Consider the following 23,506-nt stretch of genomic DNA (forward strand, 5'->3'; position numbering starts at 1 on the left):
CTCGTGACTCGCCTGCTGCTCCCCTCAGCAGTGGATTTCAGTGTATGCGACTGCTCAGTTCCCCACTCTGTCTCTGGCCTACCTCGCAGCGCGTATGCATGAATAATAAACCTTTGAACAAAACCCTGAATACACGTGGGGCTGAGGGGGCTTGTTTTTGCCTCCCTTCAGCGTGCACTGGGGTCCCAGCTCAGGTAGGGCTATTGGTAGGACGTGTTCACAAATGACTCAATCTTAGTCTCTCGCTCTCCACTCCCGCTTTTCATTTTCCATGTAAAAAAATAAAACCTTTCGTTAACCTTTTTTTTTAAATTGTAATTGGGAGAGATTTATTTCTTGATGTTGTCATGTATGCTCGCTATTCAGTTCAAGGAAACACTTCTAAGCATAGTTCACTATATGACATAGTGGCAGTAGGTAAATAAAATACAATTTACACAAATTATTTACTTGATTGAAGGCTTTATGGTACATAAAAGGTAGGTTTTTTTATAGTTGCTCTCAGCTTTTTTCACACTGACTTCCATTGTATTTGGGTGTTCTATGCCCGAGATTGCTCAGCTGCTGCTGTTGCCATTGGTTTGTTTTCTTTCAGGATCAAGGTGGGTACTTTCATATAAAATCTTATTTTTAATTCCTTCTCTGGCAATTCTTTCCTGGATTCTTCGTTTTGCATAGTTATACTTACAATGGAACCAGCATCCTAAAGTCACCAAGGAAAATCCTCCTACTCCAACATCACATGATCTTCTAATTTTACTAGTTAACAAAAAATGTCCCAGGCCAGCCACAACAGATCCTAATGAACCATATAATATCGATTCCCGGGCACAGGGGTATTTTCAACATCTAAAATTCCTAGAAGTTTAAAGGGCTTTCCCTTCCCGGGTTTGCCCAGCTCCTGCTCGGCGGCCTTGGGGCACCAACCTTTTTTTTTTTTTTTTTTTTAAGATTTATTTATTTATTTACGCAAGCACTGGGTACAGTCAGAAGTGCGGGAGGGTAAGAGAATTCACCAGAGCCAGAGCGGGGAGCAGAGCAGGCAGAAGGACCGAAGTACACCGCTGAGGGGAGCAGCGGGCGGCAGGAGAGGTCTGCGCGCAATGTGGGACCCTCGCTGGTGGCCGGGGATCGAACCGGTGATGCAGAGGCTGTGCCACCAGGGGAGGCCCCTTATTAACCCTTCTATGTGTGCCTACACTTGGGTTTTGTTCTGAAAAAATATTTTTTAAAGATTTATATATGTATACAAAAACTGGGGGGGCCTCCTTGGTGGAGCAAGGGGTGAAGTTGCAGAGCTAAGAAGCTATCCGCAGCCATGGCTGCCTGCTGCGCCTCGACCATGAATGAGGCCCCTCCACTGCCCCGCCGGACAAAAAAGTTGCCATGACTCGGAGGAGCCTGTGCCCGTGCCTGGGTCCTCGCCGGTGTGTGCGTGGGGGCATGCGATGTGCGCGCGCGTGTCTGAGGGCTTGGGTGGGAGGCTGTGCGCCTCGGCCCCGAAGGGACCAGGATGTGTCAGAGTGGTGTCTGCCCGCTCCCTGCCCACTGTTTGCCCGCCTGAAGTTGTGGTCACAGTTTATTCAGCCATAGCGAGGAGAGTGGGTAACAGGCCAAGCCAGGGGTGGGACTGGCAAGCGGGCAGCTGGCCGGCAGGAGAGAGTGGAGGGGCGGCTGGCAGGCTCAGCGAGGGCAGGAGACTGTCTTCTTCTTTGCTGGCTTGCTCACCCGGGCAGTGTATGGGTACTTGGTGATGCCACAGGCGTTAGTCCCTCGCTGTAGCCGGAAATAACCCTGGGAGGTTAAAGGGCATCAGCACCAGAAGGCAGGGAGAGGCCTGCTCTGTCCCCACCCCTATAGATCACCTTCAACTCACCTTCTCACCCCAATTAGTCCCCCAGGAGTTCTTCAGGATCCAGTATGGGGTGGCACGGGCAGGGCGACGTGAGGAAGAGGCTGCCGCTTCCATCCCAAAACCCACCAGCAGGACAGAGTGGTCCACATGCTGGGGGTCACAGTTGGCGGGTGTGGCCTTGAGCACGCCTTGTTTGTACAGCTGCAGGGTGGGGACAGGGCTGAGTCTGGGCCCTTCTACCCTCTGTACCACTCCCCTACCCCCCACCCACACCCACCTTTAATAGCTTCTTATTGATGGTCACAGTGATGGGGCCGTACGTGGCCAGGTACTTGGCGATTTCTAGGGGTGGAAGGTGCTATCAGCCTGCTTGCCCTGGCCCCCCAACCCTCCGCTCCTGGGTACCTCTCTTCCAGCCCTTGCCCAGGCCCCATCTCGGTCTGCAGCCTGGTCTGTGAGCCCTGTCCTCCGCTCCCGCGCCGGCCCGCCCGGACGTCCACCCTGCTCGCACCCTGCTCGTCATGTGACAGCATGATGAAGTCCTGGATCCAGGCCACCTTCTTACTATTCCTGTGGGCCTGGCATCTCTTGTGCTCAACGTTCCCCTTGAATGGGTAGTCCTGTTCACTGACCAGGCCACCTGGGAATAAAGGAGAGGAGGGTGAGACTCAGCTCCTGACACCGCACCTGCAGCTGCCCGGGAGGCCGGAGGCGGGCACTCACTGGTGTTAAGGGAGGTTTCAAAGGCGTCCCAGACCCAGCCGGCTGAGCAGCCGTCCCTGTCCCTGCATCGGTCACAGTCCAGCAGCTCTGTTGCAAGAAGGGAAATGTGGGTGACCACACCCTACCCTGGCCCCCAGGTTCACCCTCCCCATCCTTGCCATACGCTGCACAGAGACTTCTACAGACTCTAGGTACTCGATGGCCCACAGGGCTTCTATGTTTCCTGCTGCTGCCATGGCCCAGCCACATCTGCAGGTACCCTAGAGGGTAAGGGGGGCAGGATAAGAGGGTGCCACCTTGCCCATTCTGCCTCCATCCTCCCATGGGGCTGTACCAGGCCAGGGGTTGGGGCAGATACCTGGTCCCTGACAGAGAAGTCTCTGTGCTTCCGCCAGTCGCAGGAAGGGGGAGCGGACTGCCCCGACTCTTGAGACCATGCCTTCCTGCTCATGTTGGGGGCTCCTCCAGCTGCCCTCTGATGGAACTGGCCAAACTCCTCCTCTGGGGACACATGGGAGGTCAAAATGGTGACCCCCCCGCCCCACAGTCTGCCTTTCCCACTCCAGCCATACCCGTCCGTGCTCACTTGTCCCCAGAGTACCCGGGACACCGAGACGCCGGGACACTGAGCCCAGAGAGGCCGAGCCCCTTGCTGGGGTGCAGCCCCTAGCCCTGTGGCCAGACTGGGGCACGGCCCCCGGTGGTCCTGCCCCACTCTCTGTGCTTGGGGTCAGCGCCAGGGGCCTCGGGGCCTCTGGGCCATGGAAGCTGTGGGTCTGCCTGGCCCCGCCCGGCTGCCAGCGCCCCTGCCTCCCCGCCCCGCCCCAGGCCCCGGGCAGCCCCCAGTACCCGTGAGGTCACTGAATGGAGTCACCCCGAACTCAGCGGTGCCCATGTCCTCCTGCAGCCGCTGCGCCCGGGCCAGGTTGCGAGCAAAGATGTCCAGGCGGCGCGCGTACTCTGCACCAAAGAGAGGTGACGCCAGGCCGCCGCCCGAGCCCCCGGGCCTGGCAGTGGCCGCGGCTGGACGTCGTCCTCCCGCACCTGCCCAGGCGAGCGCTGGCTCGGGCGGCCTGTGGAGGCCCCGCTGCGGAGATGGCTCAGGCCCACCAGGGGTTGGGTTTTCCCAGGAGGCAGGAAGTGGGGCGTCAGCCCGGCAGGGGAGAAGCCAGCTCAGGGTCTGAAGGCAGAGTGACTCAGGAGGTGGGAGACCAGCTTCCTGTCGTCTCCTTCCCCCCCGGGCCTCACACCTCTGGCCACAGGGAGAGCTGGGGGGGAGCGGAGGGCACAGGCTCCCCTGCATCGGGTGCACCAGCACCTGCACTGAAGGCACCCGCAGAGGCAGGAGTAGGGCCGGCAGCCGGCTATGGACGGGTCAGAGCAGCTCCTTCAGGAGCTGGCCCCGGGGACCCTCGGCCAGGTGGCGGCCCCGCCCCAGCCTGCAGTCACAGCCAAGGGCCGTGGCGGCCCAGGGTCCTCCAAGATGCGACGCCAGGGGCGGCCGCCCCCGCCAGGCTCGTGGCCAAGGGTGACCGAGTCCCTGCTCCCGCAGGCGGGGGCCCAGGAGCGCACCCCAGCCCTGCCCTGAGCCCCCTCTCATCAGCTCCTGCGCGCACTTGGGAGGGTGGGGTGGACAGACGCGGGTACCTGCTGGGGCCCAGTAAGTTCTGTTATGCTGGATCTGGAAGAGCCTGAAGGTCTCTTTCAGCGCCAGAGGCCGGGGGCCGGGGTCCTGGCGAGGAGGACGGGGAGGAGAGGGGGACAGGGCAGCTGAGGGGTGACCCTGTGAGTCCCAGGCAGGAGCCCCGCGCCAGCCTGCTGTGTCCCTGCGGGAGCCTGGCTCGTCTGTCCTCCCTCTGGCCTCTGGGCCTCCCCCAACCCATGAAGGGGGGAGCCCCCACTCCCACACCTCCACCACAGAGGGTGTGGGGAGCAGCCCGGGGGCACTCACCTGGCTTCCGAGGGGGCCCTGTGTACCTTGGGCCAGGCCGGCCACCCACAGGGGCAGGAGGCAGGAGAAAAGGAGAGTTGGTGACATGGTGCCACAGCCCCACTGACTGCGGGGGGCAGGAAGCCTTGCAGACCAAGCTGGAGGGGCTGGGGGTGGAGCTGGAGAAACCACCAAGTGGAAACCAGGCTGGGAGGGGAAGGCAAACCCCTCAGCTCAAGGGCTGCCTCGGGTCTTTGAGCCTTTGCCCCCACGGGGCGCTTTGCCGTCCTGCCCCTTTTTCCTTATTCAGCAGCGGCTCAGCTCACCTTGGTCTGGGCCTTTCTTTTTTTTTTTGAAGAAGTATTTATGCATCCAAGAGCTGGGGTGCAGGCCAGCGGTGTGGGGGAGGTGAGAGGGTTCACCAGAGACAGTGGGGAGCGGAGCAGGCAGATCTGCTGGGATGGGAGCAGCGGGGAGACAGGAGAGGTCTGCTGCGCCATGCGGGTAGCCCTCTGGCCTGGGATGGTAAGCCCAGGGGCCCCTCTATTTGGAATAAAAGCAATGCTGCCTTGTTCAAATGCAGTAGACAGGGCACACAGGGGGACCTGACCCCTGGTCTAGACCCCAGTGATGGACCCCAAGCTGGTCGTGGGCTGTGTGTGGCCTAAGTGTCAGTGTTCAGAGTTGGAGGTCTCAGTGTAGGCCCCCAAGGGGTTGTCATTGAACACACATCTGGTGATGGTGGGGATTACAGACTTTTGAGGCTGGGAGGGGGTGGGGAAGAGAGTTGGGGGTGGAGCTGGGTGACCTTCCTTTTTCATCCTCCTCTTCCCTCCCTTGAATGGGAGCACCATGAGGCCCAGAGATTTTGGCCATTTTTTAAAAAGGATTTATTTATTTATGCATAAAAGAGCTGGGGTACAGGAGAGAGGTGTGGGGGGTGAGAGGATTCACCAGAGACAGAGTGGGGAACAGAACAGGCAGACTGACTGAAATACAATGCTGAGGGGAGCAGCGGTCGAGGCAGGAGAGGTCTGCTGTGCCATGTGGGTTTCTCCCTGACTGGCCAGGGATCAAACTCATGCTGGAGAGGCTGTTGATTGCGTCACAGTGTGGTGCTTAGCCCCTTGTACCACCAGGGAGGCCCAGATTTTGGCCATTTTTGATCAGCGCTGTGATCCTGGTGTCCAGCACAGCCCAGCCACTCAGTAAACATTTGCTGAAGAATGGATGAATTTCCTCATTTGCTCGTCCTGCAACTTCTCACTGGCACCCAGTGAGGGCTGGGCCTTAGACCCAGGGACCTCAGGGGCCTCCTTCTGGGAGGAACACAAGATTTAGTCGGAGAGAGACCCAACCTAGATATAAGCCTTTGGGACCCAGAGAGCAGGGAATGACATTATGGTCACAGGCCCCGCACTGCATTCTGGGGAAGCCACTCCAAGTGTCAGGGGTCCTCGTCAGGTCAGGTCCACGCTTGGGCCCCTTGTCATGCTGTTGGGGAAACAGTGTGTCCTGAATGAACTCTACCCAATGATGTTTTATGGACTCCACCCTGATGTCCATGCCGAAGAGATCCCAGGTGCCCAGGACTACAGCTCCCATCATGCCATGAATCTTTTTTTATTAAGATTTTTTATTTATTTATACAAGAACTGGGGTATAGGTCAGAGGCACGGGTGGGTGAGAGAATTCACCAGAGAGAGTGGGGATCAGAACAGGCAGACAGACCGAAGATACTGCCGAGGGGAGCAGCAGGCGAGGCAGGAGAGGTCTGCTGTGCCATGTGGGTAGCTCCCTGGCTGGCCGGGAATCAAACCCTGCTGCAGAGGCTGAGGACAGCTTCACAGTGAGGCACTCAACCTGCTGCGCCACCGGGGAGGCCCCATGCCATCTTGACTTCTTTTTATTTATTTATTTATTTATTTATTTATTTATTTATTTATTTATTTATTTATACATGCACTGGGTACAGTCAGAAGTGCGGGAGGGTGAGAAAATTCACCAGAGCCAGATAGAGGAGCAGAGCAGGCAGAAGGACCGAAGTACACTGCTGAGGGGAGCAGCGGGCGGCAGGAGAGGTCTGCGCGCCATGTGGGACCCTCCTCTGGTGGCCGGGGAGCAGCCGGGGATCGAACCGGTGCTGCAGAGGCTGCGGGCAGCTTCGCAACCCAGCGCTCAACCGCTGCGCCACCGGGGAGGCCCCCATCTTGACTTCTTAAAGGGGGATTGCTGGAAACTAAGGGTGGAGTTAAACAGTCACATTTGGTATAAAACTGAAGATAGTGGGGCCTCCCTGGTGGCACAAGGGATTAAGTCTCAGCACTATGAAGCTGTCTGCAACCACTCAGCAGGGCACAAGTTGAATCCCTGGCCAGGGAACTGACATGGCACAGCAGACCTTCCTGTCTGTCGCTGCTCTCCCCAGCAGTGTATTTCAGTCAATCTGCTTGTTCTGTTCCCCTCTGTGTCTCTCATCCCCCACTCTGCACCTCTGGCCTGCACCCCAGCTCTTCTATGCATAAATAAATAAATTTTTTTTAAAAAAAACCAACAACTGGGGTCTAGGCCAGAGGTGTTTGAGGGGTTTGGTGGGGGAGAGGATTCACCAGAGAGCGAGGAGCAGAACAAGCAGGTCTACTGAGATCCACTGCCAAGGGGCGCAGTGAGCGAGACAGGAGGGGTCTGCTGCGCCATGTGGGTTGCTCCCTGGTAAGGGGTACACTCAGGCTGGGGTGGTGAGAGCACTGAGACTTAGCCCCGAGGCCTGTAGGGCGGCACTGGAACAGTGAGCTCTCCTTGATCATCGAGAACTATTTTAATTTTTAAGAATTTAGCTTTCTCAAGAGGTAATCACATACCAGGTCCTCTCTGGTGGCGCAGGGGTTAAGACACAACCTATGAAGTAATCTGCAGCCTCTGCAGCTCGAGTTTGATTCCCGGCCGGCCAGGGAGAACCCCACATGGGGCAGCAGACCTCTCCTGACTCGCCCGCTGCTCCCCTCAGTAGTGTATTTCAGTCAGTCTGCCTGTTCTGTTCCTCACTCTGTCTCTGGTGAATCCTCTCCCCCCCTGCATATCTGGCCTCTACCCCGATTCTTATATAAAAATAAATAAATCTTTAAAAAAAGATATAATCACGTAGCATAAAATTCACCCTTTTAAAAAAGCACTCGTCAGTGGTTGTTACTATGCTTGCCTGACATATGTGCCAGGCAACTATGTTTATTTCAGAGCATTTTCAAGATGTATCCCAGCTGCGCTCTGTGCCTGTTCTGGCTGAACAAGGGTCGCTTGTGTCACCACGTGTTGTTATTCCTCCATCACTGATGAATCCCGTTGCTATGAACATTATGTACCGATTTTTTGTGTGATGTTTTCAGTTCTCCTGGGCCTCCACCTAGGAGTGAACTTGCTGTATCACGTGGGAACATTTTGAGGCCCTGCCAGACTGCTGCTTCCCTCGGTGGCTCTTCCACCTTCCATTCCCAGCCGCAGCGTGAGAGCCCCAACCTCTCACCACCCCAGCCTGGTGCACCCCTCACCAGGGGCTACCCACACGGCGCAGCGGACTCTCCCGCCTCGCTCACTGCTCCCCTCAGCAGTGGATTGCAGTGGCCCTGCTTGCTCTGCTCCTCGCTCTCGGGTGAATCCTCTCCCCCACCTCCCCACACCACGTCCTCGCCAACACTTATTATTATCTTTTATTTAAGACCTATTAATTTTAGCCTCCTCTCCCACGCAGCTGCGAAGACGCTGGACCCGGAGGGGGGCACTTTCCTGGCCACCCTGAACCAGAGGGCGCACCTCAGGATCCACCCGCTCCTCCGCTCCTCCAGGGGTCTCTCGGGCGACCGCGAGGAGAAGCTGCTGGGAAGGGAAGGGAGGACTTGGCAGCCCCCCCCACCCCGCGCCACCTACCCCGCAGGCGGGGATCCCTGGACACGCGGCCCTTTCCCGTCTGGCCCCGCCCCGAGACGTGGGCCGCGCGGCCGCCCTTTCCTGGGAACCGGGGCCCAGACCCCGCCCCCGAGGGCTCGCCCTCCGCGGAGGGGGGGGGGGCGGGAACCCTGGGGGGCGGGGCGGGGTGGGGGGGAGCCGAAGGCGCTGGCGGGACCCTGGCGCCCCGCGGGCCTCTCAGGGGCTTCCATTCATTCCGGGCCAGAAGGAAACTCGCCGACCCGGCTGTCATCACCTGGCGGCGGCGGGCGGGGCGGGGGCTGTCCTGGGGGAGGGGGCGGCGGGGAAGGGGCGGGCTGGGGCTGCTCCCTGAGCGAGGCGGGTTCGAGAGCCCTGGAGGGAGGTTTGGGGTGCCGGCGGCTGTCCGCGGACGGCCCGGAGTAGCATGCCCGAAGGTTGCGGGGCGGCCCGGGCGATGCCGGGAATGACATTTCTGGGGGACGCGGTGGGATTCCCGGGGGCCCGGGGTTCAGATGTGACTGTGCCAGACGGAAGTCCGGGGGCTTGAGCTAGGGAGGGTCCAGGTCCGGGGCGACTTTCCAGGGTGCGTAAAGCGAGGGCCCGGGACTCCCCGACGCGTCCGGGGACCTGGCGACGGGCGAGTGTCCAGGACGCGGCGCCGGGGGACCCTGGCCCGGCGCCGGGAGGCGGCTCCGGCGGCGCCGCGGGGGACCGGGCGGGGGCCTGCGGCCGGCCGGAGGCGGAGAAGCGGGGGGTCGGGGTCCCTCCCCCCTGGCGCGGGCTCAGGAATCCGCCGCGGGGCGGGCGGAGGCGCCGGGGTGGGCCGCGCGGCGGGCGGGGGGCGCTTCCTGGGGCCGCGCGTCCAGGGAGCTGCGCCGCGCCGGGCCGGGCCGTCTGCCGCGGGCACTGCCGGAGCCGCCGAGCCGCGCGGGCCTCGGGGGCGTCGCGGGCCCAAGTGAGTGACCGTCCGCGGGGGAGGGCGCGGGCCGGAGTCTCGGCCCGGGCGGCGTCAGCTCGCAGCAGCCCGAGGCCCGCGCTCCGCGGCCGGCGCCACTGCGGGAGCGGGCGGGGGCGGGGCGGCCGGGCCGGTGGGCCGCGAACCCCGGCCGGTGGGAGAAGTGGGCCCTGGGCCTTGAGGGGCTCCGGACCCCAGTCTCGGTCCTGCGCGAGAGGCGGCGGGGTCAGCGCGCTCAGTCCTGGCACTGGGCACGGGGGTTGCCGTGGCAGAGGAGCCCGGACCTCTGCCCACCACCTCCCCATCCTAGGATGCTCCCCTGTGCCTCCTGCCTCCCGGGGTCTCGACTGCTTTGGGCGCTGCTGCTGTTGCTCTTGGGGGCAGCCTCACCCCAGGATTCGGAGGAGCCGGACAGCTACACGGTGGGGACAGTGGGACGACTCACCCCTCCTGGGCAGGGCAGGGGCAGGGAGACCAGGCTCCCGGGGTGGGTGGGAAGACTCTCCCCTCCCCTGGTTGGCGCAGCAGCTGGGGGGCCATTGTTTGGAGCAGGCCAGGAGGGTGGCAAGGCTCAGGCCCTGGTGTTGGCCTGGCCAGTTGGAGGGGCCTGGGGGTGACTACTGACCCCCTTCTGGCCACTTCTAGGAATGCACAGATGGCTACGAGTGGGACCCTGACAGCCAGCACTGCCGGGGTGAGTGTGCTGGGGAGGCTGACCCCCCACTCCAGGAACAGGAAGGGGATTGACGCTTCCCAAGGACAACCCCACCTCCCAGGGCTGCAGCCGGACCCAATGGCTTGTCTTCTGCCAGCTCTGGTTCTCTGGGGGCCAGCTCAGCAGGGGTGGAGAAGCTATCCAGGCCCCACCCCCGCAGAGAAACCCAGGGAGCCCTACCCCCACCCCTATAAGCAAGAGAGCAACTGGGGATGGCCTGGAGGGCTGGGTCCTGGTCACCTTCTTGCAGCCCCACTCCAATGCGGCTCTGCCAACGTCCCAGAGGGCAGCCCGCCGGGGTGGGCATGTCAGGCCTGGGCTGCATGTCAGGCCTGGGCTGAGTCAAGGCCAGGGCTTTGGACAGGGATAGAGACCCACTTGGGGGCAGGAGAATGAGAGTGACTGTGGGAACCCTGCTGCTCCCTGCCCCCCACCCCCACCCCATCAGCCCTCACAGACCCTGGGAGGGCTGCTGGGCAGACAGTCTCAGCTTGTTGAGCAGGGAGGGAAGGCCTTGCTGGGTCCCATTGCTTAGAGAAGGCCAAGCTGGGTTCCAGCCCCAGAGACGGGCTGTGCCCAGCAGGCCCCTCTCTGTAGATGTCAACGAGTGCTTGACCATCCCCGAGGCCTGCAAGGGGGAGATGAAATGCATCAACCACTACGGGGGCTACTTGTGCCTGCCCCGCTCAGCTGCTGTCATCAACGACCTGCATGGCGAGGGGCCCCCACCACCGGTGCCCCCAGCTCAGCACCCCAACCCCTGCCCTCCAGGCTATGAGCCTGATGAGCAAGAGAGCTGTGTGGGTGAGTGGGGGCCGCCCCAGCCGAGGCGGTTAGTTTTCCAACCAAATTTCTCTTACTCTGTCTCAACTCACACCTCATATTCCTCCCTAGTTCAAAAGGGTCCTCCTGGGGCCCCTGGGCCAGGTCTCATTCTGTGGGGGGCCTGCCATGGGTGACCCCAGCTCTGTCCCCGGGACCCTCCCCCCCATTGCTGCTGACACTGCAGAAGCTCTGCCTCAGCCCACTGCCCCCTTCCCGCTCTGGACCTCACCCCTGGATCCCCAGGGATGGTCCCCACTCCAACTCACCTCCTGGCTTCCTTCCAGTCCCCTGCCACCTCTGATCTATCACCACACACAGCGGGTATGTGTGCTGGTGGTGGGGTTCCTGCCTAGCCTGGTCCAGCCCGGCCCCCAAGACACGGGTAAAACTATGACTGGTGAGGGCATGAGCCCCACCTGGCTTGAGCTCCCCCTGACTCCTGCCTTGAAGGAGGGAGGGGACCTGTAATTAGCACTCCTTGGGGGCTGGGCGAGGCTTTGTAGCCTGTGCTTTCCCGGTGTGGGGTCTCATGAGTTAGGGGTACCTCCCTCTCCCGTGCCTCCCAGGCTGGTGGGGTATTATTCGTGTTTTGGGGAGGGTCTAATTCACATGCCTGTTTTGGGGGTACCAGTCACCCATGTGCTCCTGAGTGGTACTCAGCCTGTGTCCTCCCACACCGGGGCATCACCCTGGCAGCCCCTGGGCTGTTCGGTGGGTGCTGACTGGCCTCTCCCGCAGATGTGGACGAGTGTGCCCAGGCCCTGCACGACTGCCGGCCCAGCCAGGAGTGCCACAACCTGCCCGGCTCCTACCAGTGCACCTGCCCCGACGGCTACAGGAAGATCGGGCCCGAGTGTGTGGGTGAGTCCCAGGAGGGGCCTCTCTGCAACCTGCGCTGGCCTGGCCTGGCTCTCACCCTGGGACCCCAGCACCTGAACCCCCATTCCACGCCTGGGTTTCACGCGAGCCCCTGCCACCTGTGTCCTCCCATCACGAGATACAGGACTGTAGGGGGGGGGGCCCGGTTGACCTGGCCCAGGCCAGCCCCAGATACCCCCAGACATGGCTTATGGGGCCTCGAGTCCCACCTGCCCTCTGCCCTCCCCCCAGATATAGATGAGTGTCGCTACCGCTACTGCCAGCACCGCTGCGTGAACCTGCCTGGCTCCTTCCGCTGCCAGTGCGAGCCCGGCTTCCAGCTGGGGCCCAATAACCGCTCCTGTGTGGGTGAGGCGGGGCCAGGCCGGGCTCCTGGGTCCTGGGCAGGGTGGCGGGGTGGGGATACCCTTCCTGACCAGCCCGGATGAAGCGGGACTCGGGGCTGCTCCTCTGCTTTCACCCCTCCCATTTTTCCTGGCATCCCCAGATGTGAACGAGTGTGACATGGGGGCCCCGTGTGAGCAGCGTTGCTTCAACTCCTATGGGACCTTTCTGTGTCGCTGCCACCAGGGCTACGAGCTGCACCGGGATGGCTTCTCCTGCAGCGGTGAGGACCCCTCCCAGCCCCACGCGTGTTCCTCCTTTGCCCTGGCATCGTGCGGGGCTCCTGCCTCTCAGTCTCCATTTGCTGCCTCGTGCCAGTCCATCCCGCACCCCGTGGCTCCTGTGGACTCGGGTCCTTGCTGGCCGAGGGGCACTCGCAGATCTGCCCACCAGGCTGGTGGGGAAGGCACGAGGGGGCAGTTAGGAAGGAGACTGAGCCAGGATGTGGGAGCCCCCTTCCCTGGGCGTGTAAAGGGGGTTGTCGTGAGGATTTCATGGAAATGATTGGACTGTCGAGTCCCAGGCCACACGCTTCAGTGAGCTACCATTCGTCGGCGCCTGCGCTGAGCAGCGCGCGCCCCTACACACTGGCCTCTTTTAATTCTGCCAAAAAACCTATGAGGTAAGTATGATTTTCTCCTTCCTCTGCAAAATGAGGACAGTAATATCTCCCTTGAGGTTTGTTGGGAGGATAGGAAAAAAAAAAAAAAGAGCATAAAGTCCTGGATAAGTGGTGACTTTCACCACTCAGCGAGTGGTTAAGTGACCTGCCCAAGGTCATACAGCTAAGCCGAGGGGGACCATGGGCTCCATCTGCGTTAACCGGCGTGTGACCTGTTCCCGTGCCATGTCAGCTGGCCACGCTACCTGCTGATGTCATGCTTGCCGCCAAGAATCACAGTACCTGGCACAGAGCTAGGCAGCCGAGGCGACCACAGTAGGGAGCCGGGCTCCTGCCCCAAGGGGTCCCTGGTGGCAGGGAACTGTGCTTGGGCTGATGATTTGCAGCAATTGGACAAGTATTGAGGATCACAGCAATCTGGGTCCTCAAGGCTCATCTCATCTAAGCCGCTCATTTTGTTGACAGGGAAAACTGAGGGCCCCCAAACCCGGTCACAGCAGGGTTTGGAGCCAAGACTCCAAATTCCCAGTGTTTTCTTTCTTTCTTTTTTTAAATTTACGCATACAAGAACTGGGTACAGGCCAGAGGTGTGGGGGGTGAGAGGATTCACCAGAGACAGAGTGGGGAGCAGAACAGGCAGATCTACTGAAATCCACTGCTGAGGGGAGCAGCGGGGAGACAGGAGAGGTCTGCTGCGCCATGTGGGTAGCTCCCTGGCCGTGCATTGAACTCGTGCCGCAGAGCCTGGGGACAGCTTCATCATGCTGCGTCTTAATCCCTGCGCCACCAGGGAGGCCCCTCCCAGTGCTTTCATTTAGTATCATTTAATAATCCTGGGCCACAGAGAGGGGTCTGTAAGCTGGGCAGCCTGGACAGAACTTACTTTGAATCCTCTGTCCCCCAGGTGAACTTTGTTGGGGGGGGTCAGTCCTCCTCCATCTCCCCACATTGAGCTTAACAGGGGCCGTCCTCTCTGAGTAAGGGAGAGGGCCTGCATTGAGGGGCTCACCCACCCCCACTCTTGCGCAGATATTGACGAGTGCAGCTACTCCAGTTACCTTTGCCAGTACCGCTGCGTCAACGAGCCCGGCCGCTTCTCCTGCCACTGTCCGCAGGGCTACCAGCTGCTGGCCACCCGCCTCTGCCAAGGTACGGGATGCCCGCGGGGGTCAGGGGGGTGCAGGGGTTGGTGGCCTGGCTGCTGGGCTCCAGCTCCCGTCCCCTGGCCCAGACATCGACGAATGCGAGTCGGGCGAGCACCAGTGCTCCGAGGCCCAAACCTGCGTCAACTTCCATGGGGGCTACCGCTGCGTGGACACCAACCGCTGCGTGGAGCCCTATGTCCAGGTGTCTGACAAGTGAGTCCGCGGGAGGCCGGGCGCCCGCGGGAACTACAACTCCCAGAGGGCTCTGCGGCGGGCCGGCGAGGGGGCGTAGGAAGGGGTGGGCGCGGTGTCACGGTTGGATGGGGAGGAGCCTTTTGGGGGTCCCTAATTTGGGGGCCCAGGCCTCATTCGCGTCCCCATCCCGGGGCCCGCAGCCGCTGTCTCTGCCCGGCCTCCAACCCCCTGTGCCGGGAGCAGCCCTCGTCCATCGTGCACCGCTACATGAGCATCACCTCCGAGCGGAGCGTGCCGGCCGACGTGTTCCAGATCCAGGCCACCTCGGTCTACCCCGGCGCCTACAACGCCTTTCAGATCCGCGCCGGAAACTCGCAGGAGGACTTCTACATCAGGGTAAGACTTTCCCCTAACCCCACCCCTCGACCCACGGGCTGAATCCAAAACTGAATTCCGGAAACCTTGGCGGTGGCGGAGGGGGTGAGGCCACGCGCCCGCCTCTTCCCCAGGCCCCACCCCCGAGGCGGGGCTCCCGCAGAAAGGTAGGGGTGTCCCAAATCCCCTTGGTGCACACGTAGATTGTTAAATGTGATTCTGAGGAGGCAGAGGGACTCAGGGTTCGAGTCCCGGTGCTGGCCTGGGTGTCTGGCGTCAGCTTCTTTACCCGGTAAACAAGGGGATGGCGGGAGAGGCGTTCCCAGCAAACACGCCCTCGAGTAGGGGAAGGACAGGCAAGTGGCGCTGGGCCTTGAAGAGAGGTAGCAACCGTCTGCTGGGGCCTGGGTGGGAGACTCCAGCAGAACTATGGGGAGTGAGGGGTGCAGCCGGGCCTCAGAGAGAGCAGTGCAAGGGGCTGGTGGCAGTGCTGTTTTTTTCTTTCTGAAATTGAAGTTGAGGGGGCGTTGGCCTGCTGCAGGTCCCCAAAGGCCCCACCACTCCGGAGAGCCTCACCCTTGGCCTTAAATCATCAGTTGACGCTGGTTAGACAAATGCGTTGACTGGAATGCTCGGGAGGTTCCCGAGCCCGATGCGAGTCTGGGCTCATGAGTGGGGCTGATTCTCACCACCTCACAGCCAACGGGTGGCTGGGGCAGGGAGGTGACGCGGGGGTTGGATCCTGGCACACGGTGATAGGCTCCATGTGTCCCCCACCCACTGTGCCTTGCAGCAAATCAACAACGTCAGCGCCATGCTGGTCCTCGCCCGGCCGGTGACGGGCCCCCGGGAGTACGTGCTGGACCTCGAGATGGTCACCATGAACTCCCTCATGAGCTACCGGGCCAGCTCCGTACTGAGACTCACCGTCTTCGTGGGGGCCTACACCTTCTGAGAATGGGTGGGGGACCCGTCAGGGAGGGGGAGGTGCCCTGCAGCCCAGGAGCCTGGGGCTCAGGGATGACTGTGTTCTGCTAAAAGGAAAGACGCTGTTGTGAAGGGTAGAGAGAAAGGCAATAAAGGGAGAAAGAAGGAGTCCTGGTGGCTGAGGGGGGACATTGTAGTGAGCCCCAGACTGGGGAAGGGGCCTGCTTGCAGGAGGTAGGCCAAGTCCACTTAAAGGGGGGTATTTTCTGCTCAGGCAGAAAGAGCCCATTGATGGGACCCAGCGGGGGTCACTCCCCAGCCCAAGGGTGTCAGAACTGCCCCACCAGGAAGAGGTCATGAGGCTGTGGACTCCAGGCTTCCGAGCAAAAATCTGGGTCTGGCTGGTTTGCAGGGGGGTCGGGAACAGCGCTTTACAGCTGCAGGGGGTCCTGGCTTCCAATTCTCAGTTGGCATCAAGCCATCAATTTGGACAAACCCTAGTAGCTTCCCGGGCCTCATTTTGCCATCCGTCACACAAGATGGCTAGACTGTTAGTGCTTTTCAAACTTGTCTTTTCCAAGCTCTAGAATGTCTTGTTAAAGGAAATTTCTATTTCCCCAGGGACCATCTGATGACATAAAGTAGATTCAAAGTTGCAATGCCTCAGACTCCATCTGCCTGGCGTCTCTGCTCCACCAGGGAACCCCAGGGTTCTGAGGTGCTCAGTTTAAAATCTAAGGGAAATGATGGCCTCCCCCAATCCTGTCTGGGAGTTTTATACAGCCTCCAGGGCCTGGCGTCTCCACCATGACACGCAGGCTGTGGACACCAAAATTTTTATTATATCCCAAAAGATTCTGTTTAAAAGGCTGTCTAGCCTGTGTGGGGGAGGCAAGGCCGGGCAGAGCTCAGGTCAGGGGGCCTCGGGTGCAGTAGAGCTGGGACAAGGTCCTGCTCAGAGCGGGCCCCAGATTCCTGTGCGAAGAAAGAGGCTGGTGAGGTCAGGCCCCCCAGGGCAGCACTGCCCTTCCCTCCACATTCCGCCCCTTGCCCTCACCTCTGCAGGCGCCCACACTTGATGGTGCTCAGCATCGCCTCCTGCTCCTGGGGGGTGGCACAGGCGTCATAGGCGGCCAGGAGGCTGGGGGTGGGGAGGAGTATTTGAGTTTTTACGGCTGCTGGTCCAGTCTGAGTGACCTGGGCCGGCATCATGAGGACCAGCAGGAAGGGGCTGGGCAGGAAGGAGCCAGCCAGGGGGGCTGGTGGGTGGGGTCTCATTTCCTGAGCCTGGCATTCAGGGCCCAGTTCCATCCTGCTCACCCTCCCTTCCTGCAGGAGTCCTGGGGCAGAGCCAGCAAATGCTTTCCACGCCTGGCCATTCTTGGCCCAGTCTTCCCGGCCCAAATCCCTGCCCCAGGAAGCCTCTGCTGCACAGGTAGCATGGTTCCTTTCCTTCTGTGGCCTCCCCCAATGCCCTAGGTCCCTGTGCCCCATCTCCGTGCGCTCCCTGGCTCTGTCATTTCTTGTGATGTCCAGAAGGCTCCACAAGCGCTACTTGTGCTAAATTCCATCAGGGAGGGCAGAGGGGGCTCTGCTGGGGCTTACCTGGCAGGGGTGCTGTACCGGTCCACCAAGGCGGCTGCCTTCTCCCCACTCACTCCACGCACCTGCATCAGCTGCCGGGCAAACACGTCTCGCACTGACTGGGCCTGGAGTTGGGAGGACTATTTTAGGGGTGGCCCGGAGCTGGGAGGACCAGCGGTGTGGACTGGGGCTGGGCTATAGGAGGAGATGCTGCTGCGCAGAGGAGGTACCTTGTTCTTGATCGCTCCCGCGTTGAAGTCATTGAAGGTGAGGAGTGAGCAGAGAGGATTTGGTGAAGGCCCAGCCCCAGATTCAGGGTCCCCTGAGGTTCCCCAGGGGCGACTTCGTAGTGTGTGGCCCTGAGGGAAGAGGGAGCTGATACCAACCCAGAACTCCAGGGGACAACCCTGGCCAGTTCCTGTCTGGAACTAGGCCTTGGTGGGTTGGCCTGAGAAACAGGTCTTACTCACCTTGCCTGCCTTGGGGGAGTGCAAGGCCCAGCAAAGGAGGTAGCACCAGGCAGGTGTACCTGCTCACCTCGTACAGTCTCTGCAGGCCCCGTGTCAAGAGGGCCAGGTAGGCGGCTGACTCCTTAATGTCGGCCGTGCGTTTCACGAAGAAGCCGTCGATGATCTAGAAAAGAGGATGTGAGGTGGGGATGTGGTTCCTGGCTTGGGCCACAGACCACAGGGCTCTGGCCCACCCGTGGTTAAGTTAGCCAGCTCCAGCTCACCTGCGTGTTGGTGACAGCCTGCAGCAGCGTGCTCTCGGGGAGGCTGAGGTGGTGTGCTGAGCCGTGCTCCTCCACCAGGTACACTCGGCGCCTCAGGCCGCAGCGCTTTAGCCGGAACTGGAGAGGCAACAGGGGCATGGGGGGTGTCAGGCAGGATGTCAACGGGCGAGTCACAGGCCTCCCTTGTCCCACCCGTTGCCTCCAACTCCTCCCCAAACTCGGAGGGGCCTCCATGCCTTTGCTCTCGCTGTTGCTCTGGCGTGGAAGCCAGTTTTAGCGCCAGTTCCTAAAGTGATACTTCACTTTATTTGAGGTAATGTGGGTGGCGCCCATTCCTCAAGGCCCCCCTTGGCCTGTATGTGGTCTCTCTGACCATGGGGTCAGCCCAGTAGCCACCTAGATCGACCACGTCGGCTTCTCTCCTGAAGACAGAGCCTTATCTGCTCCAGGCTGTAGGGCTGACTCCCAGGAATGTCTAACGCACTGCTCGCCCCAGTTTAGACTCCTTGCACTTAGGCTGCATCTGGCCTAAGTGCCTGCAGGGTCTGAATTGGGGCTGCCTGGAGCCTGAATTGGGGCTCTATGGGAGTGTGGCTGGTGTCCCCAGGAGCTCCGCCCCCAGGCCCTCCAGAAGTGCCCAGGGATTCCCTGTGGGAGAAAGGCGGGGCCGTAAAGAACCTTCTGCTCTCGGAAGCGGCCGTCGATGATGCTGCTGCACAGGTCGTCTAGCCGCTTGCGCTCCACGATGTGGTCCAGGACCAGCTCCCCGGGGCTCGCTGCCAAGAGGCCGAGAAAGGTCCCCTGGGCTCGAGTCCGGGCTCACACCCCCCTGACACCCACCATCTGCCCATGCCCCTTACCTGGGTCTCCGGGCCTGGTCTCCTGTGCCACCCACACGAAGTCCCCCACGTGCAGCTTGCGCACCGAGTGGCTCACGTGCAGCCGCTGTAGCTCCCGAAGCAGCTCCGGCCTGTGCCCGGCCCTGAGGTTGCGACACGGAGGGCTGAGGTGAGGGCAGACCAGCGCCACCACCTGGATCCTCCCTCACTCTCCACCTCACTTACCCCTTGGCCTCCCCGATGTCCACACACAAGAGCACCCTGTACTCGCCAGGGCCCAGCTCTAGTGCCGGCGGCGGGACGCTCGCTTCACTGGCATTGCTGGGTGGGGAGAAGGTTGGTGCGCGTGAGGCCCGAGTCTTCCGGGCCAGGCTGTTCCCTCCATAACCCTAAGAGGTGGGGCAGCCACGGCTTCGCTGTAGCTGATGGAGATAGGGGTAGGGGTGGGGGTTGGCCTCATGTCCCCATCCCTTGCTCACAGCTCAGCTGAGGTGGCTCCTGGCGCTTCAGGCTCCTCCCCAGGGGGCTCCTCTGGCCTGCCGCCTACATTCAGCAAGCTCAGGCCCTCTGACTCTGCCAGCCTCTGGGCCAGCTCCAGGCCCTCCGGGGTCAGGGAGTACCTGGTGGATGAACACAGATCTCCTTCTTCACTCCCACATGGCACGTTCTCCTGCCTGTTCCCAGCTAGGCTGGCTTCACCACCTGCCTTGGCAATGCTGCGTAAACAAGTCCAGAGGCTCCGGCCCACCCCCTTGCCAGGTTCTTGCCCCAAATGAGGGGAGGGGGTGAGATGTCCAAGACAAGCTCCCGTGTCCTTATCAAAGCCTTTCTTCTGTTCCTTCCCCATCTGTGGCTTCCCTTGTTCCCTCCCAGCCACTCATCTCTTAGAGTCTCCAACAGGCAGCTCCTGGCATGGGCCTCCATTCCCTAGCCCCAGCAGAATGAGGCCTGGGACTGCCAGGTGACTGCAGAGTCCTCTCCCTGCCTTTGGTGCCTCTTGTAGTTGGCCTCACCTGGCTGGCTGATGTGTCCTGAGGACCAGGTTCCTGTGGAGGAGGGAGCGGAGGGCTGGCCAGGGTCGCGCACTCCCAGAGGCCACCTGTGCATGGGGACGAGACCCATAGAGGCTACGTGTTAACAGCCTGTGTCCCAAGCCTGTCCCCAAAAAGTGCGGTCTCAGGGTCAGATCAGAACCACTGGGGTGCGGGCCTCCACCTTTGTGCTCACCTTGGGAGCCTTCTGGGCACATCGCTGCAGCAGTTCCTCCTTGGTTAGGAAGGCATGGCCGCCAGGAGTCTGAAACCAAGGTGGAAGTGACAGCAGGGAGGGCCAGTGCCTGGGCCAGCCCCCCACTGGGCGCCAGCACTCACCAGGTGCTCCCTGTAGAGCAGCAGCAGCAGTGCTCGGGCTCCTGAGTGCCGAGCCGGCCAGTAGCTGCCGGCGCTGCCTCGCCTGGCCTGGGCCGGAACCTAAAAGGTACAGGGGGGCTTTGAACCCAAAGCCAGGCCGCCATTGCACCACAGGTAGAGTCCTGACCCTATGTGGTCACATGGGGATCACACAGAGCTGCCTCTCAGGGTCCTTGTCTAAACACCAGTTGACAAAAAATCTGTAATGCCGGGATGGTGCTTGCAGGGTGGGGACGGTGGTGGGATGGGGGTGCACGAGCTGCTGATTCAGTCTCAGATCTACCCCCCACTGCAGATAAGGTGTAGCCTAAGCAAACTCAGTAAGTACAACCCCCGCTACAGCTTACTGGGCTTGGTCCCCTAAAACGTTTGAACTCTCGACCGACCCTGTGATGAATCCCTACACAGGTGACACAGTACCAAAGGGAGTAAGTCATTTGCCCAAGACCAGGTGTTGCTGGTGGGAAGATGTGGTTGCAGGCCTGCTAAATCCCCTAATCCAAAAAACCGTTCCCGCTGCTCCCAACTTGCTCTTCTACTCCCCTTTGCCCCTCCTCACTGGCACGGGAGGGTCCTGGACTTCGGCAGGTGGTCCTTCTGGGCCTGGACTCTTCGTACCAGACGGTGAGCCTGGGACATGGTCACCTGCAGAGAGAGAAGGTCAGCCCCTGGCCGCCAGGAACCCAGCAGGCTCAGGGTCTGCGATGCAGCCCGCTCCGGTGGTAGGTGACAGCTGCGAGGCTCTGGGGCCTGCCACTCAGCCCGAGGGCACCCTGCCACACCCACTGGAGTGAGAAGCCTGAGACCAAGAACTCCCGACGGGTTAGAGGCTGCACCTGGGGGAGGCGCCACGGCCCAGCGACCCCAGCCTCCCTGGGCCGGCGCTCACCGCCTGAGGCTTGGTGCTGCTGCAGGCGCTGGTCCAGCATGCGGCAGAGCCCGTCTCCGAAGTGCTGCAGGATCTTTGCCTCCTTGCCGCTGCGCAGGGGCAGGGGGTACCGCCGCAGGGAGCGCAGGGCCTGGCGGGGGCGGGGGATACCGAGCCAGATGAGGGAGGGTCTGGTCGTCCGGCGGCTCGGCCGGGACGTGCCCGGCGGGCTCGCTCCGCACCCACCTTCTGAAATACGAAGCGCGTGCGCCGCCCCCTGCTGGCCGCCTCGTCCCGCCACTCGGCCAGCCAGCGCGCGAAGAGCGGGTTGGGGCTCGCCGGCAGCGGGCGTTTCCGGCCCAGGCGCGCCGGCGCCGCCATGGGTCGCAGGCCGGGTCCTCGGGCGCCTCACGCCGGCGGGACTGGCCGCCGCCGGGGCTGGAGACGGGGCGCGAAAACCTGGCTCGGGCGGGTCCGCTCCCGTCACGTGGGCCCGGCGGGCACGGACCAGAGCGCGCCCGCCCGCCCCTGCACCGCTCCGGGGCCGGTGCCGAGCTCGCCCGCGGCCCCGCCCGCCTCCCAGCAGCCGCCCGGGACAGCCCTGACGGCGCCCCACGCTGGCCCGGCGGCCTCGCCCGCCCCTTCCTCCCGCCCGCCGGAGAGCGGGGTCCTCCGTTCAGGGAGGCGCCACAGCGCCCCCCGCGGCTGGGAGGCCGCCCGGGGCGCGCGCTCCCGAGGAAGGACGGTCCAGCCCCGGGGGCTGAAGCGAGGCCGGGCCCGAGGGGCGGGGCGCGCGGGGCTCGCGGCGCGGGGTAGCTGCACGCGGGCCCCGGGGGGGCGCAGGGGCCGAGCACAGCGGTGGAGCGGGAGGAGCGGCAGAGCCTCGGAGGAAATGGTGATCCCGAGCGCAGGCAGGGGGCAGCCCGCGAGGTCGGGGGCGCGCAGGGAGGTGCAGGGGTGGGACGGGGAGGCGGCCCGCGGACGGCGGGAGCGGAGCCAGGCGGCGGCGCCGGAGATGGGCACGACGTGGGCTTCGGGCGCGCAGGCCGGGGCCCAGCAGCCCGTCCGGGGTGGACCGGGAGGCGGCGCGGCCGTTCCTGGGGCTCGGCCGAGGCGCGGGAGCCCGGGGAGGTTTAGCGTGACGGTCACGCGGAGGCGGCCCGCGCCGAGGCTCCCAGATCGGGGCGCGAGCCGCCCGCTGCCGCCGCGGAAGCCGGGAGGCGCGGACCCGAGGCCGCTCCCCCCGAGAGGCGGGACGGCGCCCCCGGCCCCCCCGGCGCCAGCCCGCGGCCCCGGCCGCCTGGAGCCGGCTCCCGCCCGCCGCTGCCTTATAAGGCGTCCCCAGCGGGCGCCCGCGCCGGCCCCGCCCCCGCCCGGCTCTTGCCCTAATAAGGACATCTAGGGCGCCCGCGGCCGGCGGCGGGGGCGCGTCTCCAGGCGACCGCGGGGCCCCCCGCCCCTCCGCGTTGCTCTGAGAAACTCGCAGGCTCAAGAAAGGCGGCGCCGCCTCCCCCCTGGCAGGGTCGCCGGCGGAAGGTGGGGGACCAGCGGCGGCCTCCCCCGGGGGTAACCGGGGGGGGGGTTGGCGGGGCGTCCCCGACTACAACCCCCGGCGTGCTCCGCGGGCACCCCGCCCGCGGGCGTCAAAACCTGGGCTCCGGCGCCCGCTTCGCTCCCTCGGCGCCCTCGGCCCCCGCTGACGGCCCGTCTCGCCCGGCGGGGTCCGGCCGCGGCCAACGCTCAGGCCGAGGGCGTCTTCCCGGAGCGCCCGCCCCCGCGTCTCTTAGAAGCCGAGTCCCCGGCGCTGTGTCTCGCCCGTGCAGACCCTGGGCGAGCGGCGGGCTGAGCGTCAGCGCGAGGACGGGACGCGCGTCCAGCCCAGAGCCTTCCCCGTCGGTGCCGGCGGCGGCGAGGAGGAGGCCCGCGCGCGCCTCTTTATTGCCTCGCGCGACTCTGCCCGACGTTTGTCAAACAAGCATGAAACTTTCCGAGGCCTCCGCGTCGCTCTTCCTCGCAGTCTCCCCCCAACCTAGTGGGTCAGGGCCGCGCGGCCTCTTCCCGGGAGACGCGCGGCCGCGCTGGGAGCCGCGGACCCTCCCCGTCCCGTCCCAGGGCTGGGTTCCAGCGGCTCCGATTCAGGAAAACAAAATGCGAGCCCCTGGAAAACCTCTGGCCCGGGGCTGCAGACAGCGCAGACGGCCGTTAGGAAAACGGCCTGGCCCCGGGGTACAGCGGCGAGAAGTCGGGGCTCATTCCCGGGTCTGGTCCGCGAGCGCGGGGCGGGGCTCAGCTCGCAGCGTTTCCTGGGGCCCCGGCCAATGGGCGGCCTCCCCGCGCCGAGGCCCCGCCCCCGCGCGGACTACACTCCCGGCATGCACCGCGGCCCGGGAGGCCGGCGCCAGCCGACCCCGTTACCCCAGCTAGCGCGAGACGGCGCAGGGCCCGCGGACTCCATCTCCCGTCGGCCCGCGCGGAGGGCGCCGGAAGCCCGCCCCGCCCCTCATTGTGCGGCTCCTACTAAACGGAAGGGGCCGGGAGAGGCCGCGTTCAGTCGGAATCCGGCAGCGGCGGTAGCGGCTCTCGCCTCTTCAGGGTCTCCTCGCGCTCTCCCTTTCGCTTCCG

General features: G+C 62.9%; 3 protein-coding genes across 3 annotated transcripts; 1 reads left to right on the plus strand and 2 right to left on the minus strand.

The window, feature by feature from the left end:
• Positions 1–1,683: 1,683 nt before the first annotated feature.
• Positions 1,684–4,616, minus strand: LOC311183113 (cathepsin W-like; the record flags this gene model as incomplete). Its single annotated transcript, XM_084252377.1, has 10 exons — positions 1,684–1,794; positions 1,877–2,056; positions 2,133–2,197; positions 2,367–2,495; positions 2,579–2,665; positions 2,742–2,838; positions 2,937–3,079; positions 3,428–3,538; positions 4,226–4,310; positions 4,530–4,616. 10 exons carry the CDS (start codon positions 4,614–4,616, stop codon positions 1,684–1,686), a joined length of 1,095 nt encoding a protein of 364 aa, XP_084108503.1.
• A 5,078-nt stretch (positions 4,617–9,694) lies between these two features.
• On the plus strand, positions 9,695–15,604 carry EFEMP2 (EGF containing fibulin extracellular matrix protein 2). The gene is made up of 10 exons (XM_084246652.1): positions 9,695–9,806; positions 10,030–10,078; positions 10,697–10,903; positions 11,663–11,785; positions 12,035–12,151; positions 12,291–12,410; positions 13,839–13,958; positions 14,041–14,167; positions 14,350–14,545; positions 15,318–15,604. The coding sequence occupies exons 1-10, from the start codon at positions 9,696–9,698 to the stop codon at positions 15,477–15,479; spliced, it is 1,332 nt and encodes a 443-aa protein (XP_084102778.1). The 5' UTR covers position 9,695; the 3' UTR covers positions 15,480–15,604.
• Positions 15,605–16,247: 643 nt separating this feature from the next.
• MUS81 (MUS81 structure-specific endonuclease subunit) lies at positions 16,248–21,265 on the minus strand (the record flags this gene model as incomplete). The annotated part of the gene is made up of 16 exons (XM_084255355.1): positions 16,248–16,426; positions 16,509–16,592; positions 17,057–17,160; positions 17,266–17,394; positions 17,573–17,668; positions 17,769–17,885; positions 18,447–18,544; positions 18,629–18,750; positions 18,833–18,928; positions 19,087–19,227; positions 19,621–19,706; positions 19,835–19,903; positions 19,978–20,076; positions 20,576–20,661; positions 20,906–21,035; positions 21,131–21,265. 16 exons carry the CDS (start codon positions 21,263–21,265, stop codon positions 16,360–16,362), a joined length of 1,659 nt encoding a protein of 552 aa, XP_084111481.1. The 3' UTR covers positions 16,248–16,359.
• Positions 21,266–23,506: the final 2,241 nt, after the last annotated feature.

This window comes from Talpa europaea (assembly GCF_964194135.1).
Source record: "Talpa europaea genome assembly, chromosome: 1".
NCBI lineage: Eukaryota > Metazoa > Chordata > Mammalia > Eulipotyphla > Talpidae > Talpa > Talpa europaea.

Bases quoted from the DNA above. Each gene is read 5' to 3' on its own strand.
- EFEMP2 (XM_084246652.1), top strand. From the start codon at position 9,696: ATGCTCCCCTGTGCCTCCTGCCTCCCGGGGTCTCGACTGCTTTGGGCG. The intron at 9,807-10,029 runs GTGGGGACAGTG...GGCCACTTCTAG, and splicing joins AGGAGCCGGACAGCTACACG to GAATGCACAGATGGCTACGA. The intron at 14,546-15,317 runs GTAAGACTTTCC...TGTGCCTTGCAG, and splicing joins AGGAGGACTTCTACATCAGG to CAAATCAACAACGTCAGCGC.